This window comes from Nestor notabilis, unplaced genomic scaffold, assembly GCF_000696875.1.
Source record: "Nestor notabilis isolate BGI_N333 unplaced genomic scaffold, ASM69687v1 scaffold6849, whole genome shotgun sequence".
Lineage (NCBI taxonomy): Eukaryota > Metazoa > Chordata > Aves > Psittaciformes > Psittacidae > Nestor > Nestor notabilis.
In genome coordinates, this window is record NW_009944955.1 from 104120 (window position 1) to 124675 (window position 20556).

Consider the following 20556-nt stretch of genomic DNA (forward strand, 5'->3'; position numbering starts at 1 on the left):
CCTGTCGTTTATTCACAATGTACTATTTCAGCTTCGCTGCAGTCAGTAAGAGCTGTTGGATAAGTTACTTTGTTCTAAAATCTAAGTACAAACTGTTAAGAGTCTGAGTTTTACAAGTTTGCTTTTCTGCGTGTAAAACAGTCACAAGCTAAGCTTCTGTGGTACACTGGCTAACATGCCATCAAAGCATTAATGTAAGCGTTAACAGCATTTTAGTGAAGCTTCCTTTTGTTAGGGTTGGTGCTTTTTGTTCCTTTGTCTCTAAATATGTCAGAAAAAATACTGTGTATATTGATGAGCTGAATGCATTCTTTTCATTAACTGAAAATGTTTATTGGGAATGAAATTGGTGTTCCAGCTAAATATGAATTCATAAATATAGTTGTGAGATACAGTTTCTTCCAAACTCCTTATAAAAAAGATACATCTTGATAAATTATCCCAGCTGAAAAGGCAAGTATTCTTTCTAGAAGGTTTTGTTATTTGCAATAGTATAAATGTTATTTGTGGATTTGTTTCAATTAGCAGAAATGAGAAGAAGTACATGATGGTTTATATTTGGATTTGAAACCTCGGGATCTAACACCACAGAATATGAACAGCATTCTCCTTTCTTTGAATGTATTGTCTGATAGTTTGAGGAAACATTTAAATGACCATACTGCCGTATTGCAGATGTCTTTATAAACAGCATATTCAGGAGAGTATAGCAGAATGCACAGAATGAAAAATACAGTGGAGTATTGCAGGATATAATGTCCAGGAATAATTTGTATTTAAATGTCATGTTTCTTGCTATTTTTCTTCTGTCCATAGTCCCTATGTTCTTTCAATCACTGTGATCAATCTACTGCTGAGGTCATCTGAGAGATGTACACATGTAAAACAACAAATGCTGTTTGAATTATTTCATCTTTTCTTTCTCTGTTTTAGGACTATAAGCCACGGGGCACTTTGTCAATTCATGTGTAAATATATTTTGTTGCCGTTTAAAAGTGCTACATGCAGAGTGAGTGGGATGCTGCAGAACTTGTAACTCAGCAGGTCTCCATGAGCTAAATTTGGGATTGTAAAATCAGTAACACATCAGAAAGGACCAGAAGGAAATGTGCCCCTTGGCTTTTCTTTTTATAGTTCTTTGGATTGAGGGTGACCCTTTCTATTCCAGTTGGCATAATCTTGTTGCTGTCTCACACAGTCCATATGCAAACCAACAATATGGTCACAGTCCTGCCAGGTTTTAGTCAGAGTTGGCTTGGATCTGTAGTCCTTGTAGGCTTTCTTTGGATGCATGAGCATGCATGAGAATGTATTGTGAATAATTTGCCCTTGAGTCATGTGATGACATTGAATATTAGTACCCTTCTTATCCCTTTCATTAGTGGATTTAGCAGTGGTGTATGCACTGTTCTCTGGACCATTCTTTTGACCCAGTCATGAATTTTCCATGCCGCATACCCAGGTGCTGCATACTTATCAATTTGCTTCTTTTTTTGGCAATGACCAACTAGAGACCCTCGGGCATGAGTCTGGGCAGTGCTTCTCAAGGCACCTCTCCCTATAGGCAGTACCCAGCAGACCATGTCAGGATTGTTTTCTTCTGCCCTACAGAAGTCTCTAACACTGTCTTATTGACTAAGTTGCTGAGCTTGTGTCCTTGCAAACTCTTGTATGTCCCTTAGCCTTGTCCTGTGGCATGTAATGTACACCTTGGCATCTCAGGATAAAAGCTTTATTCCAGCAGGTTGTGGCACAGCCCCTCCTGTTATTTCAGACTTACTTAACAAGAGCAAAATGCAGTAATTGCCTCCAGGCACTACACAGAACCCAGGGGAAAAGACAGGCCAATGGTGACGTCCTGTGCACTCATGCCTTTGCTAAGGGCAGTCATGGATACAAGTCATTTTGGGCTATTTGTCCTGGCATTGTCCTGTCTGAATTGAATGCCCTCAGAAATGTAAAGCTAGCCTTGAGTTATCTCTAGTAGGACATCCCAATTCCATAGGCACTATCACTGACCCTTTCTTGCTAATATAATTCCGTTGTCAATACCATTTTGCTCCTGGCTGCTATGCTTGAAGGTGATTAGGATGCACAGAAATTGGGGACACATCAACTGCATTGGTATTTTGTGCAAATGTAAAATAGTGCATACACTAACAAGCCTTTTTGCTCTTTGTCATTACTTAGGTCAGGACCTCCATTAATTTACAGAAAACAGTTTGTTTTCTGAGACAAACAAAATTAGTAACCAGTTTCTTGTCAGACCAAGAAGGGATCACTATAGGCTATTGCAGGTAGACTGAAACAATGCATTGTACATGCTCATCTGTGTATTGTAGCAGGTGTGCCCCTTAATAACAGCAAGTGCTGTTGGTGAACTGCAAAACGCTTATAAGCTGTGTATATTGTAAAATTTAATTATACATATCAAACTAATAAAAATCAGGATCAGGACCCAGTATTGTCCAGAAGATATCCAGGCAAGAGAAGAAATTCTTCTCACTATATCATAGCATACATATTGAGCTTAAATATTTTATGAACTTGTACTGTCCATATAAAGATGGCATTCCAAAGGTATATGCACATCTGCTAGATTGAAAGTAATACAAAATGAAAGCTTTTTTACTAAAATAAAACCCCACCAAAAATCAACATACAACATTATCAAGAGCAGGAGTAACACTGGTAGTTGTTTGAATCACGTATTTCATTGTGCAGCTGAGGCAGGACTGGAAGTTGTACCCCAGAGAGAGTTCATGGTACTGGGGCACCTTTAGAAGTAACAGGAGTTCCCAACTCGGCTGGATGCTAAGCACCTTCCTCCCTTGCAGAATCTGGTTTTCCTGAGAAGTTTACAGGAGTGCACCAACAAGATAAACTGTTCTCATTAGTTCTTGTGCTGTAAGTGGATAAAATTATGATACGCGTAAATGACCAAGGTTAAAACTTCCAAAAGGTTAAAACTGAGCAACATGTGTTTCGGTTGTTACTGGTGGGCAAAAGCAATTTCCTTTACTCCATAAAACTCCTGATGTATTTTACCATTCTGTTGGGCTACTTTATGTTATTATTCTGACTGTACTGCTGGGCTACTTTGAGTTACTTTTATGTTATGATTCTGATTGTACTGCAGAATATTAAGACTGAGGCTATAAAGTGAAATATGCAGGAGAACTGTTTATCCCAGGAAATACTGTGGATATTACTTGCAGTTACAGGAGGAAGCAAAAGAATTTTTTAAATCTTTAAACTGAAAAAAAATGTCAATGAGAAATAAAGAAGTAGAAGCCAGTGCAGTAAGACAGAGAGCAGTGACTTGAAAAATATTTGGAAACACAGTCTGGTTTTTGCAGCACAGTGAGACAAGGTTGTGGACTTGGTTATGGCCATGCATGAGGATTCCTATTTTATGGTCTATGCATTTAAAACCTGTGGAGCAAAGAAGTATGTTCAAGCAGCAACATAGATGTTATCTGTGATAATATCAAATTACTCTTTCAAAAAAAACCACTTGCTATTTGCAATCTCTACAGTGGCTCAAAGCTAAAATAATTCATTTCTGTAATTTTTTTACAGTGATTATGACTATTTTCTTCAGTATGCTTTCCCAACAGCCTGGCTCTAATCCCTAAATTTCAGCACCCACCATGTTGTCCAGGCGGTCCAGAGCAACATCTCTTTCCCAGTTTGTGCCAAGGTCATGATGATCTTGTGCCTACCTGAAGTGCCTCATCACTCGTATCTCCTCAGCCATGAACACTCCCAGGCAACCCTATTCAGCTGCCCACATTTGAAGCTCTACCATATCATATCCTTCCAGTCATGCTGCCTGATGTAGCTGGCTGCAGAAAAGGCAGCAGGGGGTAAACCACATAATCTCACCTGCTTTGTAGGAGCAGATGGTAACAGACACTTTTACGCAGGTCTTAGCAAGTAAGGCATAAAACAATATGGGTGGCAAATGCACAGCTGCTGAAAATGAGAGAATCCTGATTTATTGTAGGGCTCTGCATGTGGGTTGTACTTCATAGGCTGAATATTGATTCATTTTTGATGCTCAGCTCACCTTTCAGGATTGATATGCTGGACACACAGTCTATTTTTAAGGATAAAGCTCAGGTTCAAAATGTAGTATTTCACTTCTTAGATACAGAGTCACTGAAGTTCCAGCAAATACGGTCCACAGTCACCTGCACTGGCTAGGAGTGGTCTGCCTGGTGCACTTTGTCTAACCTCCTGTACCTCGTGTTTAGCAGCACTGAATAAAGTGTTTTCAGCTGATCAAGGACCAGGAGTTTGAATGAGCTGCAGTGGCCTACAGTGAAACCTCCAAGCTGCTGGACGCAGAAGGGGTAAAAGATCTGTGGAAGTAGCTGATTTCTTCCACTCAGAGGCATTTGTTTCTCTGCTGCTGAGTGGCCATGGATAAACAATCCCTGGTCCAGAAAGCTTAAGAAGAAAACCACAGCCTCTTTTGCATTGGTGACGTCTCCTCTAAGCCCAATATATGAATTCTTTCTTTCTCGCTTTGGCCTTGTTTGCTGTGCCTCTGCTAGCACCAAGGAGGCTACTGTGATAACTCATGGGGAGGGAAGAAGCTCTGTGGTATGATTTCTCCTTGCCCTCCACCAGCTCTGCAGACCCAGAGATCAAGGTCCAGCTATTCTCCACAGCACAGTGGAACACCCTGAGCAATGGACAGGCTGTGTAGGGGCTATCAAAGCCTAACTTTGTGTGAAGAAAGATCAAGATCTGTCAGCTTCAAACATCGACATTGTTCATGTGAAATAGGAAGGTAAGAAATTTTTCAGAGCACTTCAGTCTCCACAGCAGGTGGTGGTGGAAGAAACGTACCTTTTCAGATAATTCTCCAAGCAGACTCTGAAAAGGAAGTGCAGAGTTTGCAGACAGCAAATGAAGGAGCATGTAAATGAAGGAGGAAATGCAAGGGAATGTTTTTGTATGCACTTAAGTGAAACTTTGTAAAACCTATTACTTCCCAAGAGAAAGTAATGTTACCTATTGAACTATAACTGAACTAACTGATAAAGAACAAGACAGTTTGAAGTCAACACATGCTATTACATCACATAGAGACTTCGGTGGAAGTATTTCAGTTAAAGATCTTTGAGAACAATTATTGCCATTGGAAGCATAACGTTTGCTGTGTGACGACAGAACTCATTGTAGATCGGCCATTGCACAGTGGGTCCATAACCACCCCTGTAAAGAACTGGAAGCTCTCCTGGCTCAAGGGTGACACGAAACTTTCCATGTGGAACCCAAATTGCATTTTAAAGAATGTGTGATGGAAGCTTTTCCAAATGGATCAAGTCTTTAAACAATTTCACAAGATTTACATTACTCTGTAGTGTTCGGTTGCAAGCCTGGACTGCGGAGTCCGTCATCTTGCAGACAAATTCTCCAGGAGTTAACTCAACTTAGAAAATGCTGAGATCAGAAGTTGTGTAAATCTCACTGTTTACTTTGAAGAATTTCTGTGGTGAAAAGTAAGATTTTGCCGATCAAAACACATTATTATATTTTTGATAGTAGGTATTTTACTACTTAACATTTTTGCAGCAGAATGCATGAAGGATTTCCGCCCCCCCCCCTTCTTTCCGTAAGAGTTGTAACTTCTTTTGTACTCACCCAACCTAACTAACAAGGTGGCTAGAGACACCTTACCAAGTATATGATTAGCACACAATCATGGTCATCCTGTCTACATTCCAAGTGTGTAAAGGTTATTAATAACAAACTTAATTTCTAACAGGTTGCCCTAATGGTTAAAGCCCTTTAAAGAGAAGCCATTGCCAACTTGCAGCTGTAGAAGAGAGAGTCCTTCTTCGATCAGAATTGTCTTTTTGTGTTATTAAATAGTAGTTATCAAGTCAGATCACTGTTGTTGGGGGAAAACTGCAAGGAAAGGCTTTGCTCTAAGTTGTCAGCCTAACTGTCACTTCCTTTTCTCTGCTTTCAGAGGCTGGCAGCAAGAAGCTAAAGAGCACGATACAGAGAAGCACAGAGACAGGAATGGCAGCAGAGATGAGAAGTCGCATGGTTCGACAGCCAAGTCGGGAATCCACTGATGGCAGCATAAACAGTTATAGCTCCGAGGGCAAGTAAGTGGCATTAAAAATATTGGTAGTGTAGGAGATGTTTCTTGTCTTTGTAAGAAAACTTGGGATGTGAACAGAAGTCCCAGCTCTGGCTGAAGGGGATAGTTCTGTGTACAGATTCTTCCTCTTGAAACATTTGCAAAACTGAACTATTTTAGGCACATAACACAAATTTCTTGAAAACTAAGGTTTAGAGAGGACTTCTTAAGGATTGGCATTTTCCCTGTCGTCCCGTGAGGCATTCTGTTCAACAAAAGACAGCTAAGTTCAGACCACATTATTCAAAACAAAACAAAGGGGTACTTTTTCTTTGAGTTATGTTTGGATTAACTCAAAGTTAAACTTCAGATGTTGTATGTAAATCCCTGTGATATTCTGTTCAGTAATACTATAAACAAAGAGGGTTTAGGCTGGAGTTGGTCCAAGTCTCTTACTGAGGATTGTAAACGCAGAGTACAGCTGCCCCATCAGCTGAAACCAGGCAGACAACTGAGGGTGATGGGGCAGCTGTTTTCATTCGCTGCAGAATGACTCAGTATGTAGGAAAGGAGAACAAAGGCAGATCTTACATGAAAGTGTGCATGAATACTCCAGCCTCCTCACAGCTCTCAGTGGGACTCAACTACTTGTGTCAAGGCACACTGGTCGCTAGGAAATTCTTTGAAGATGCCTCCCCACAAGGGGAAACTGGGAGTGCAAGTGCAAATGCACTATGTATTTCTCTATAGTATGACAAGTATCTTCTGTTTTTCTATTAGTTCTCTGCTTTAGCTATAGATCAAATCCTTAGATGCTCTGCAAACTTGCATGACTTTGGTATAATATTAGTTTACATCAGTTCTGGGTTTAGATTACAGTGAATGAAGAATGTTTAGATGCAGAGAATCTTGTAAGAAAGATGACCGATGAAACAGTTTTCTACTGTTTAATCACTTCCCCCACATGCATCGCTGGTTTATTTGTAGAACATGAGTAGGTCACAGCTGCAAGGTGGCAGGGAAGCCACACAACTGCATCACATGGTCAGGGGTACATGCACTGTGCTAGCTCATCCTAAAATCCTCTTCCTCATTTTCCTGGGCCTTTTTTGAACATATCACCTGTAGAAATGACACCTGTAACTTCATGCATTGTTTCTAGTGTGAGCATGACTCAGTTTTTGATAGCATCTTGTGTTCAGACTAGCAAAGCTGTTTACTAGGTTTTTCCTGTCATTTGCAAGATTCTCATCAAAATCAGCAAGAGCTTGACTTTGTTTGCCTGACTGGTATTTTGCCTGCAGTTCACTCTTGACGTTACTGTAGGCAGGAAATGACGACAGTTACAAAATGCTTATGTGAAGCTTGTACGGGCTACTTTTCCTTCCTTGTGTGTGTGTTCATTGTGATACTGACTTTATTTCCAGCATCTCACAGTTTTTTGACAGTACCATGCCTCATCCTGCATTTCTTAAGACCGATCAGATGTGTTTACAAATTAAACACAGATGTGTTTAACAAATAAGAATTAATACACATTAAGGTGAATGTGTACTTTACAACCTTCAGAATTTTGTGTATAACTAGAACTGTTTGAAAAGTGGAATGCTCTCAAGTGAACATTTCAGTGTTGTTAGTTATTCCGTAGCAAAATATAACACGTTCTGGGGGAAAAGGGCAAAGAAATGAGCAATGAACATTTTCATAGCAGGGGCAAGAGTGAACAGGTAGTGCCACCTGGGAGAGAAGTAGATTTTATGTCTTGTCAGGAAGGGTGGGCTTGAAGCTGCATCTTGAGGTTCGGTGAATGCTGTAACTGGTGGGCTGGTAGTTGAACTGGAGACCTTGAGGTTCTTTTCCTGCTTTATCTAAAGAAACCTTCAGAAATAAAAGAGTCCTTAAAACTAAACTTGTTTGAAAAGCTTACCTTTTGATAAATCAGAGTTTTCTAACGAAAAGCACTGTGCTGGTGTTTTCTGGCCAGCTTTAGTTACAGGCAGCGTATGCATTTATGCAGGCATAGTAAGAGCAGTTAGTCTTGAAGAGAAGAAAGGGCTTTTTCTATAAAGCTAACTGGGGCTTGTAAAGAGTTTTTAGTGTGAATTGAATGACTGGAACACATAAGCCTGATCTGTGGAAATCAAAGCTTTTGACACTGGATGTTTTTATTAGGAAGTGCTGTTGTTATTTTCTCCAGTCTAACAGGGAATTTTGTATGAGGGAGAAGCAGATACATAGTGGTGGATGGCCTGCTGGGTAAGATGCTGCCTAGGCTTGGTTCAAAGTCTGTTTTTCCATTCCTTGTGATGGAGAAGTCCCCAAAAAAAATCTGAGTCTCCCCACCATGGATCATTCTTTATCTCTGGGTTGTTTCTTTTTTTTGTTCTGCTTGTTTCTTTGGTTATTGTTTGAAAAACTCTTTTAAAAAGAAAGTGGAGATTCTGGAATACAAGAAATCAGCTTGAAAAAGCACGTCCCATAGAATCACAGAATACTTTGGGTTGGAAGGGACCTTTAAAGGTCATCTGGTCCACCCACCCAGGTTGCTCAGAGCCCCGTCCAACCTGACCGTGAATATTTCCATATATTATGTGTGCTGATGTATTACAGTTCAGTTTGTGTCCTGAACCTGAAAGAGGGATGGGTACCAACTGTAGATTCAGATGTGGCTACCAGAATATTCTGGATAGGGAATGGCATTAGGTTTAGCTCTAATCAGCACTAGTATACCTGCCAGTAGTTACCTATCTGCTGCTTTGTTAAACAGCTGCAGCAATCAGATTGATGTAGTGTATACATCTGTTTTCCCTGTTTGTTCTAACTGATGCGGGTGGTGTTTGGATGTATGTATAGATATAAAACAATATTACAAGATAAGCCAAGCATTCAAGAATAAACAATGATAGGCTATTAAATTTCATGAGGCTTTTTATGTTTTCTCATACAAGGTCACTCATAGTTTATTCATCTGTCAGACTCTTCACTGCTCCTGGAGAACTCCCTTGCAAGAACTGTTTTATGGACTGCTTTAGGTCCATGTGCAGAATTTCACTACACTTCTTTGGGGTCCATGGGAGACAGCTCGTTCCTGACGCTGCAGAACAATTTGTGGCAGCACATCCTGAGCTGCTTGACTTGTATCAGTAGTACTTTTGAGGTAAAGACTGTAGGTCAATAGAAATTAATCCTGTTCTTATACTTAACCAGCTTTTATTTTGCTTCAGCTTAATATTCCCTGGAGTACGGCTGGGCGCTGACAGTCAGTTTAGTGATTTCCTTGATGGACTTGGACCTGCACAGTTAGTAGGCCGACAAACATTAGCAACTCCTGCCATGGGTAAGAATAATATTTTCTCCTCTGTTAAATGAATAAGAAGCCAATTAACTAATGCACACACTGCCAGACTACAGCACCAAGAATACTTTTACAAAGTGGCTTCCTTCACTGCAAACATGAAGGTCCTATACCCATTCACTGGTATTCCTAAGCGTGCTAGCATCCAAAATGGGGTGAGAAACAGTATTTGCTCCATTTGAGATGTCAGCTAATCTCATTTGCAATTCGGAAATAGGGCTTGCACTTTACTTCCCACTCAAAATTGTTGTAGTTTTTCCAGTTGTATGTAGCTCACTACAAAATCTCAGCTGTTCAGTGTTTGTACTTACTTGCCACATATTACATTAGATGTGACAGACAGTTTCTGGACAAACTCTGCCAAGTGTCCAGTTTTAGTTCATCTCACCCCAGAATGTGAAACTTCTGCCCACATTTGCAACTCCCAATAATCAGTTTCTGCTGATAAAGCCAGTGTTTGTCATGAAGGAGACAAAATCCTTTCCTACAGCAGCTGTGATCTTAGCTGTGATCTTATCTGTGACCTTATCTGTGTTCCAGACCAATCTGTAATTTCCCTATAGAAGCATTAGCTGTATCTTGGTTATGAAGGGAGTGTATAAGGTGTATAACAGTGCAGTGCTATGTAAGTATCTTTGGAAAGGTTTCTTTAGGATGCTAAGAGAGCAGTTCTTGATCCACTACTTTCACAATACTTCCTCTGCTGGAAATTATAAATGGCCAATGCTTCAGTACAGCTGTCTTGGGACAGCCAGTTTCAGGAAGGGCTACTGAGCTGCTTCTGAGGAAGGAGAGAGAAACAGAAGGAAAAATTGCAGAAGACAGTGTTCCCCTCCCAAATCATGAGCAGGAGACAAACTTTCTTGAGAATGCTTTGAGTATCCCCCTAAGGCAAGGGCTGCAGTGTAAATAGAAATGACTGCTACGAATGCATTTAATAAGCACCAAACTTAGTAAATTCAGAATTTTTATTATTATTGTAAAAGAGAAGATATTTGTGAGATGATTTGCCCAGTAAAAATGTAAGTGGCTCTATCAGCATGAATGTAAGGGTCTAGACTCCTTCCATCTATTTTAATTTTTTCTATTTTTCTACAGATTACTAGAGTAATATGTTTATTTTCACTTTTTAGTAAACAAACTGCTTTTTTTACTAAGGGCTCAATTTTTGCACGCCAGATAGCACTCAGTCATGCTTTTTAACAATTTTCGGAAGACCTTCTATGTGGTACCCTTTTGCTAGTGACTATTTGCAAATGTTTGTCTTATCGCTCCCCCTTCTGGTTCCCTGTCGCATGTTTCGTTTTGGATATGAGATACAGAGATGGGCTCTTCAAAAGGCCTGTTGGAATTTTTCTGTGAGCTATTTTTGGTGCAACACAGCGCTCTGTTTATTCAAGCAAAGTCCGATTGATAAAAACAATCTTCCCTGCTGCTCTGTCATATCTCAAGTGCTGGGGTATAAACACTGCTTTAGTACGCTGTTAGACAAGCATATGAAAATCTCAGGCCCAGTTAATTTCGAAATGCTATCTTTCTGAATCCAGACCCCAAATTCTATAGTTCAGGACTATTTCTTTGTGAGTGGGTTTTTTTCAGACAATCAGAGCTTACATGTCAAATATGTACATTCTCACTTGCTTCATGGATATATGTATAGTTCATTTATTTGCATAGGCGTCATGTAGCTGACCATGTTACATGGTGCATTTGTTGTTCTATGTGGCCTGTTGGGCTTTTACCCAGCTGATTCCGTGTTATATAAAACCACAGATATACAATGCTCTGAGCATCAGCCTGTACTTGACTTCCCTTGCATTTTGTTGATCTAGATCAGAACAGTGCTTGGTTTCAGAACAAGCCGTTTCCTTTTTCTGCAGCTAATGTCATTTGTCAGAAGGCAGGAAGGGAAACAAGTTCAACTATTTAGTAGCAAAAGCAGCTTCTTATTTTAACATGTTGCTTCATTATATTCACACCAAAAATGTGTGTGTAATATCAATAAAAAAGAGAAAATTGTCACATCTGTACTTTTTGGAGACTTTTTCAGATAAAACAAAAAGACCTCTTTTGAGCTCCTGGGGGGCTGGCCGTCATTCTCTGAAGCTGTGCTATGACTGTGTGCCTCCTCTGGTTGGTGCCTTTGCCTCACGCTGAGGATCCAGTCAAGCACTTGTGGTCAAAGAAGGTGATTTCAACATTAGCCTCCACCTGCAGTCCTCCTTCCTGTTTCATCAGACATGGACCCTTCGTACTGTTAGCTCTTTGCTCTCAGCTTGGAGGCAGAAACTTCCAGCTGAAGGGATTTCTAAACATGAGTTTGGGGTTTATATCCTCTGAGTGTGGGACTCCTCTAAGGACAGCACATGTCAGTGACTGGCACGCTGGCGCAAATCTTAGGTAGGAAGTTAGAGAATTCACCAGTGCAAAATTACAAGTGTGGTGGTTATACCATAGTGTTGCTGTAAATTTGCCTGCCTCCATGGATCAGAAATACTGAGCTCTGGTATAAACCATGCATCAAGAAAGGGCACCGTGCACCCTAAGTCCTGCTTGTAGTCCTGCTTTAAGAATGGAGAAACTAAAGGGATCAGGAAAAGAAGTGACAAGCACACTAATGCAGCAGACTAGCAGAAAACTAGTCTTTCTGTTTCTCACCTGTCTTCTGGGCTGTAGTGCTTCTCTAAAACATGGTCTGCTTTCTTCTCCCTCTTAGGTGACATCCAGATTGGAATGGTGGACAAAAAGGGCCAGTTAGAAGTAGAAGTCATTAGAGCCCGCGGCCTCATCCAAAAACCTGGCTCCAAATCTACCCCAGGTAAGGAAAAAAAAAATAGACAATACATGAACAGAAAATGAGACTATGAAATATACTGATGAACTGGGCATCAGAGACTTTTTGAGCTCCTCATCACATTTGCATTTGTTTGGCTTGCTTTTCAACAAGGAATGTGTGTATGGGTATATCTTTGCTACTGATGTCCACTTCTTACCACCTTGCATCTTCCAGTTGCCTTTAAAAGAATTATTTTCAGCAAGAAAACATCTGTTCTGGAAGGGACATTTGCAGAAATATTTCTGCCTATCTTAGGCAAGTCATATATCTCAGAGAGGCTCTGTCGCTGTAGATGAAGTCCTTTGTGTTTGTTCCACATCAAAACAAGAGGTGGAGAACAAAGGGAAGTGCATTGAACAAACAGCTTAATAGACCCATGTGCCAGGATCTTCTGTACACAGCAGTGCTTCAAGAAGACAGCAGGTTAAGCTAGTGCTAGTGTCAGTAATTTGTATAATGAATGAGATTTAATACTGTATCATTTTATAAGATCACATTTAGAAGTTCTAGTTGTTTATAGATATCTTTATTAGAGGAGATTTATAATCACTACCACAACCGCCGCTTACCTTAACAACTGGAACAGTTGTTTTAGATAACATTTTGCCAATATGTTAATTTACAACCTCCTTAGTAGCTGAAGATGAAAGAGCAGTTAATGTCTGTGTTATCAGAGCAACTTAGTTTTAAATATTCCTTTCAATGAAACATCAAAGACTTTTGTTTTGAAATATCTCTGACCTCTAAACATACATAAGAGACTCCCAAGTGGCTCTCAGTGACAGTTAATTCCTGGCAAAAGAAAGTGTTCCTAAATGACAGACATGAAACGTAATTGTTGTTAGTAACATCTTAGATCATTACATTCAAAGTTTATAAAAACTAAACTGATTTCTTATGGGCTGTGTCATTTATTTTACAAATATAACTATATTCAGATTATAAAGTGAAGATAATGTGTCATTTTCATTCCGCTCAGCTTCCTTTTAAGGCATTTGTCCTCCAGCTCGGATGTGCAATGTAGAAGTTTTTAAGTCCAAACATAAAATTCATGATGTTCTGTTTGCAGCTCCATATGTCAAAGTGTATTTATTGGAAAATGGAGCATGTATAGCTAAGAAGAAGACAAGAATTGCACGGAAGACCCTTGATCCTTTGTACCAACAGACACTGGTTTTTGATGAAAGTCCACAGGGTAAAGTCCTTCAGGTCAGTTCCTTCTCAATCCCATTTTAGGCTACCATTTGGAGAAGCATTTGCATGTTTACTTAAGTTTAAGCAATATGTGTAAACCTATTCCAATTCAGTATGCCTTTAATTTTATAAATGCCAGCAAACACATCCTGTGGCTTGTGGTTTCAGACCTGCAAGATGTCTGGCTGTATTAAACACTTCTCTTTTGTTGACTCTTACTCCTGTCTTGCCATTAGGTTTTCCCACAAGAGGGAGCAATCATTCACTTTTAAGAATAACAATCTCCTTGGGCTACACTTCACTGCAGGAGTGAACATATAAGTGTGGGTTTGAGGACAATACTGAACCTGTATTTTATGTTCTTCTAGGTAATAGTTTGGGGAGACTATGGCCGAATGGACCACAAATGCTTCATGGGAGTTGCCCAGATCCTTCTGGAGGAACTGGATCTGTCCAGTGTGGTAATAGGCTGGTATAAATTATTTCCACCTTCATCACTAGTGGATCCAACCTTGACTCCCCTGACACGCAGGGCTTCCCAGTCATCTCTGGAAAGTTCAACCGGGCCTCCCTGTATTAGATCATAGTAGCAGGTGCTGTCTGATAAAAACATCATCCAGGACAACAATTGGAACCAGATATTCACATGATCAAAAAACACTGTTGGAGAGAGACAATCACTTCTGTTTTCGCGTGTAGTAGTTATCCAAACATATGTCTGTCTATCGAGAGATGGCTTTAAGTGACAGAACAAAGGTATATCACATACGGCCAATCTATTAGCAGCTATCACAGATGCTTATAATGACCCAAACAAAAAAAGAGAAAAGAGAGAGAGAGACACCTTTAGATTCGACCTAGGTCAGAGATGACCCAAACTGGAAGCTCTCACTCTGCTAACAATGTTGTAATTCTCACACTTTGACAGAGCCCCCAAGCAGCGTTACCTTCCTGGTGTTTCAGCAGTTTTTCTGTACTTGTCACTTCCACTAGTTTTTTGCCATGTGATTCTGCTAGTTCTGTAGAAGTCCTCACAACGCTAACAGAGACCCTTCCTTTCTTTTTCTAAACCAAACAAAAAAGGGCTGAAGCATATCTCTGTAAGCATCGTTAAAGTGTTCAACAGCCACAGTTACAATTCCAGCGAGTTAGTTCAAATCGTTTCTCAGTTCTGGTACTTCCAAGTCACTCACGTGGAGACTCAGAACAAATGACCAACCTAAGTTAGATTCTTAAAAAATAAATAATCATCACAGTGCCACTTTTTCTTTGTACAAAGCTTTGCATTATATATAATAACTTTTATGTTGATGATGTTTTGCATGGAAGAATTTTGAAGAATTCTGCAACTACTGCTGGGGACTGGTATAAAGCAGCTTTAGTCTTAATTTTGACATTGAGTATGTTACTGGTAATGCAATTTTCCTCCTAGAAGTGGAGAGGAAATACTTACGTTTCTGTGTATAAATGTATATTTGACTTCCCAAAATGGTGACCAGGAATGGATTGAGCATATGACACTTTCAGCTGTACCCAGGCTTCTCTGATGTGTGTCACTTCAGACACACCTGTCTGCCCTGGATAGAGCATGGTATGAGTTGTTCAATGTTTCACTGGAAATTCCAGTTGAAATATTCTGCACTTACTAATGTTTTTATCAAATTTTAGTTTACATTTCTTTGAGATTGATGCAAGCACAAGGCTTGATTTTTTAACGCAAGATATCTTACTTTTTGGAGAAAAAATAATAATAATTCAAATTTCAATTTGCTTTTTATTCATTTGAGTTCTTCTTGGCCTCAAAATCCCTTGTGATATTCTGTAAATGTGAGAACAACTGCAGATTCCTGCAGGTGCATTGATATGTTTCCCCTCCTTTTACAGGCCATTAGATTTTGTGATCACACAAATAGAGCAGCATGACTTGGAACTGTTCAAAGCTGCATGCACGTTTTGTAAAAAGAGATGAAAAAGGTTATTTAATAATGTATGTTAGTTCCACATAGGCCAGCTTGTATGTTGCATGTACTTGTACAGTTTGCTCGTACTTATTATACTGAAGTAACCAAGAAATCTAAGCCATCCATTTTTCTTATAGACATTTTGCAGGTTTTAGCCAGGCTAGGCCAGTGAGTCTGGTGCTAAATGTCTATAGATGGACTTTATTTTTTACCCTATGGAAAACGTGATGTAGTATGGACCAAATTCCTTCTAATAACTATTTTGGTGTAGATTCCTACTGTGGGGCTGTAACACATGTAGAAACTGTGTACACACTAGGTTTTAATCCATAGACATACTGCCTGCACCAAGTGAACTATTTATTATTACTCAACATGTGGGAATTACTCTGCCCATCTTTCCATAGGGCGCAGATTGGTTACTGCTCGACCTGCTGAGCAGGAAGAACTCAAGAATTGGTGCACTACTACTAGATCCTGTTCTGTCTTAGTGGCCAAAAACCAACTAGATATAATTCGATAGTACCTTTCTATTTCGACCACTTGTCTTAACACTCCCCTGTGCTTTTAAATGAACTTCCAACTCATGTTATGTAAACATGTTTAATAAAATTTCCTTTTCATGTCCAGTGTAGTAGTTGTGCTCTCTGTATGTTCTGAAGTTCATCTGTGATTCTGCTCATTGCAGGACTGTGTGAAATGTGTTAAGGAACAGTAAAAAGATAAGTGATTTCTATGGTTCTTTTGATCGCTGTAATAGTGTGTGTTGAAATCTGGGGCCAGAAGCTGAGGCCTGGTGAAAGTCATGTTTGGTTGGCTTCCTTTTCACCAAGAAAGGAGCCAAATTGTGCTCTCATTCCTTGAAGCAGGCAAATTGAAGTCAAGAAACAAATGTAGCCAAATTACCATCTGTTGACATCAGATCAATTTGTTGGAGATGGGCGATGCTGTGACTGCTTGCACTGGGTCAGTGGGGCAGTGTGTGTTAGAGCCAGGCATCAGCTCTCCATCTGGTGTGTGCTGAGCCTTGGAGACATGAGAACAACTCCTGAGCTTTTGGACTTTTTAAGCCCAGAGATACACCCTTGTAGTGTAATGCTGTTATGGACAAAGCTCTATAGAAATTTACTTGAGAGCAGAATTTGGCTAGAATTTGTTAGAAAAGCAAAGATTATGTACTTTGTTTGATTTTTAGTTTTCCATGTCCCACAGATACCTGATCACAATTTAAAAATAACATAAAAACAATATTGCCTCACTTGGAACACTTTTGTTTTACTTTATTTAACTGAATACATGGTTAAGCTACTGAAAAAAATGAATAATTAAACATGGTCAATCTCTGAACAAAAAGGCATGTTACATTTCTGCTTCTGTGTGGTGGGGTGATCTGTCTCAATACAGAATTTGTCACACTGTTGCAAAAAGCCCTCAATTTCATGTATCTCGTGGCTTTGAATATTGTGTCCATTACCAGGATATCTTTTCCTTTCTGATCTTGATAATATAACCAAAGTTCAGCATTTTTGATCTCTCCCTAGGGCACAGAAAATATGGCAGCAAAGGAACACGCTGAACTATTTTGTTTATGGTGTTTCTGATGAACAGGGATCGCATATGCAAAGATTTCAGGAATGAAGTAGTAGACTGTCCTAGGACAGAGTTGTGTGCTGGTCTCCTTTCCCAGGGTCTGTTGCCTTTTAATAACTCATTGCTGAGTGCTGGAATTATAGTACAGAGATAAATCAGCTTTATTTCTCTCCTGGTTTTCCCTTGAGATTGCAGTACAGCCTGATATGTCATAGGCAGGGGAAGAGCAAAGATATCAACTCATAATCCCCATCATATAACCAGGCAGTTATTTTCCTCATGATGAGTTAATGTTCTAAATTTTATATTGAAATGCAAATTTAGTGTCCCTCCTTGTGGGCAAAGGAAAAGATTTTTGCCTTGACCTTTATGAGAGACACCAGAACTTCTGTGAGTGGGTAGAACAAACCAGAGCTTCATGGTCTTCTTCCATTGTAATTCCAGACTAAGTGATATGTGCACTTTCGTTAGCTGTTCTCACAAACAGATGGCAGTCCAGGTATGACATGCTATGCATAGAAGAAAAGTTCAAAGTGTATCTTCAGAGACTGTTCTTCATACTCAAAGACTGTACTTATAGCTTGAGACTGGTACCCTGTGAAGTTGGCTGTTTGCTGCTCCTGTGTAGTTGCTACTCTACTGTTCACAGCCCATTTAACTCTAGGAAAAAAGGATTATGGGTCTTACACCCTTCTTCTGCCTTAAATGAAGAAAGTCATGGCAGACAGCAATAGGGCTTTTCCTTTAAAGCCCTAAACTCTCACTCCATGTTACCCTGCTATAATTCTGCAAACATAGAAGGAAAGCAATCTGCAAGGAAGCAGGTTGTTGTTGAAAGATGTGATGTGTTGAAAGATGTGTTGTTGAAAGATGTGAGTCAGGTAATGAATATTCTGGCCATCTTGAGTGATTAAAAACTCCGCTAACATCTGTCAAGAGTAATGAGTCTCAATTAATACTTCACTCCCAGCTCATTCACTTCTCTCCAAGAGAAAAAGGTCACATATGTATTTTCTCAGTGTCTGCATGGATGCCCATGTATGCTGGTAGTTAAATATCAGGGTTATGAAAGAGGTCATGTGGGGCAGGCATGTCACATAGATCAAATGTTCTTCTGAGTTTTGTGGTTGAAATTCCTCCTACCTGAGGTGCCAGAGATAGGAGAGGAATCTGGCTTCACTGCTTCTAGAGTCTAGCTGATAATGGTGGTTGAGCTCCTGAATGCACAGCCTGGTATCTAATGAAGTGCCCCGTGGTTGGGTATTTTCTAGTCATTCGTATGATTTAAGCTGTGCATAAGGACATAAAACCTTGCATATTCTGCCTCAATGAGTCAAAGTGTCTCATGCTCAACACTAGTAGTAATTGAGGAAAGGGTAAAAAGTCAGAATCTGTAGACTACAGTGTATCAGTACAACAGTTCAGGTAAGTCAAATATTAGACAGCTGTATTTATGTCTTGCTAGTACAGGAAAGGCATTCTAGAAACACGAGTCTTTTAGAGGTTTCAGCTGCTGGCTGCTAGGTGTGTCTCATAGGGGTTTCACAGATTCTCATAGGTGGCCTCTGAAAAAATTACCTTCAGAAGGTGATGAGCAGCAGCTCATTGTCACAGTGCTCCTTGAACAACTCAGAATTATTAATTCTAATCACATTGAACATGTCTACCATTTCAGAGCCCTGATAAAATGCAGTTATAGATCAGTAGTGACCAACTTAGTAAGCACTTGGTGAAAGGCTGTGTGATATGACCATCTGCATGGATTATCACTATGTGTGCAGCAATTCATGTAAGTGAAGATTTATTTTCAATTTCCTTCTAATATCAGTGAGATGCGTATGTCTGAGTGACTTTGAGAACCCTGCACCTGGATTATGTGATGAATAAAATGGGTGTAGGTGTAATTCCCCGTTTCAGAGACATTACATAGATACGGAAAGAGCAGAACATAAATGTGGAAAAAGCAGTAGTTAGGTCCTCAAGAGACTTAAATGACATAATAAGGTCCAATGTACTTGTCATTGACAAGTATCAGGAAGCAATACCTTCCATACTCAACCTCGTCACTATATTCCAGCTACAGCCAAATAAAAATTCCTGAGCCACACACCTAAGCAGGACACTTCTGTTTTCTTCAGTTTATACCAACCCCTGTACAAAGAGTCTTTCATAGAGAAAATGCCTCATGTTCCAGTCTCCTACTCTTCAGAAAATACAGTAGCACTATCACCTCTGCATTTCCAGTACCACCACTTTGTCTTTAATCCCTGTTGCCTGGTCTGACTTGCCTAAACTGTTTCCTGTCAGCAGGTATCCATGGAAGAAAGCTGCCCATGTCCATGCTAAAGCACTAGTTATAGAAGACAGAATAGTCCTATTTAGAACAAACTCATACAAGGGTCAGTAAGACAGTCACAGATATTTTAAGAAACTTTGTCATGCAATATGACCCAATAAGATTTGCAAATCAAACAAATACTGTAAAACAGAACTTCAAGTAAATGTCCTAGTATATAGTAGGGAAAAAAAATCAGTTTTGATGATTATTTGCATACTTCAGAAGCAGTGTCCACACGCAGTGCAAACATGGCAGTACTACACTAGCATGTAAGAATCAAGAGATCAATTATTATTTTCAATAATGCAGAGGGTGAGAGATGGCCAGGAGGGAAACGTTTTCTAAATATTTAGTTACTAAGCAAAGGCTGTTATAAGCTGGCAGCAGCATTATCCTTGAGCTGCTGTTTGTTAAAGCTGCAGCAAAATAGCAAAAGGAACCAAGACAGACCCCAAGAACTTCATCCTCCAGTTTCAGAAGGGCTGTGTTTCTCCCAGAGTGAGAGAGTCTGAGACTAGGCATGCAACCCTTGAGTGCTCAGGAATGAACAGCCAACCCAAAAGACAGTAATGACAGTCACAATAAAAGAATAATGCTTCCTATCCATGTGGAAGACTGTCGTGTTATTGTGAAGGCCTGAGAGTGCAGCCAGATAGAGAACATGAGTCTGGATTTGGAACAAGTCCCAAGATGTCCATCTGATACTACAGGTTGGAAGGACTGGATGTCTGTTAGCAGCCAGTGCTACAGAGCTTCTGAGCACGAGTCAGCTTTTTCTAGTGGCACAATTTGTATGTACAGCTTGCCCACACTTCCCATCGGAGGTTGTCTGAAAACATGCATTGAGTGTGAGCTTAACTTCAAGGGGATGTAAAGGATATATTTAATTTTAAGCTCAATAAGCTATGTTGTGGAAGAGGGATCTTGCATCAATCCTAATAAATCATTGGCTTGGACGGTGAAGAAGTCAGGTGCTCTGTAATGGGTAAACCAGCAAGTCAGAAGCATGCATGGAGGGCATGGCAAGAGCTTAGGGAGCACAGAGGGGAGGAGGGTAGGGAAGGAAATGGCACCTCTATTCACATGAGGGGACAAAGGAGGGAGACAAGGAAAAAGCTTGAGGCATAACTGCTCAACTCCTGTCTTTTTGACTGAAAGCTCTAAAAAGAAGAAGAG

General features: G+C 40.0%; 1 protein-coding gene across 1 annotated transcript in view; it reads left to right on the forward strand.

Annotated features, from left to right (window-relative positions):
- The window catches only part of LOC104412066 (regulating synaptic membrane exocytosis protein 1-like), a 100048-nt gene extending 85723 nt beyond the window's left edge, over nt 1–14325 (forward strand). Inside the window, exons 6-10 of the mRNA XM_010022661.1 lie at nt 5990–6131; nt 9331–9443; nt 12178–12279; nt 13367–13506; nt 13860–14325. Of these exons, the coding sequence (XP_010020963.1) occupies nt 6043–6131; nt 9331–9443; nt 12178–12279; nt 13367–13506; nt 13860–14078 (663 nt within the window). The 5' untranslated portion in view covers nt 5990–6042 and the 3' untranslated portion in view covers nt 14079–14325. The remainder of the gene's footprint in view (nt 1–5989; nt 6132–9330; nt 9444–12177; nt 12280–13366; nt 13507–13859) is intronic.
- Nucleotides 14326–20556: the final 6231 nt, after the last annotated feature.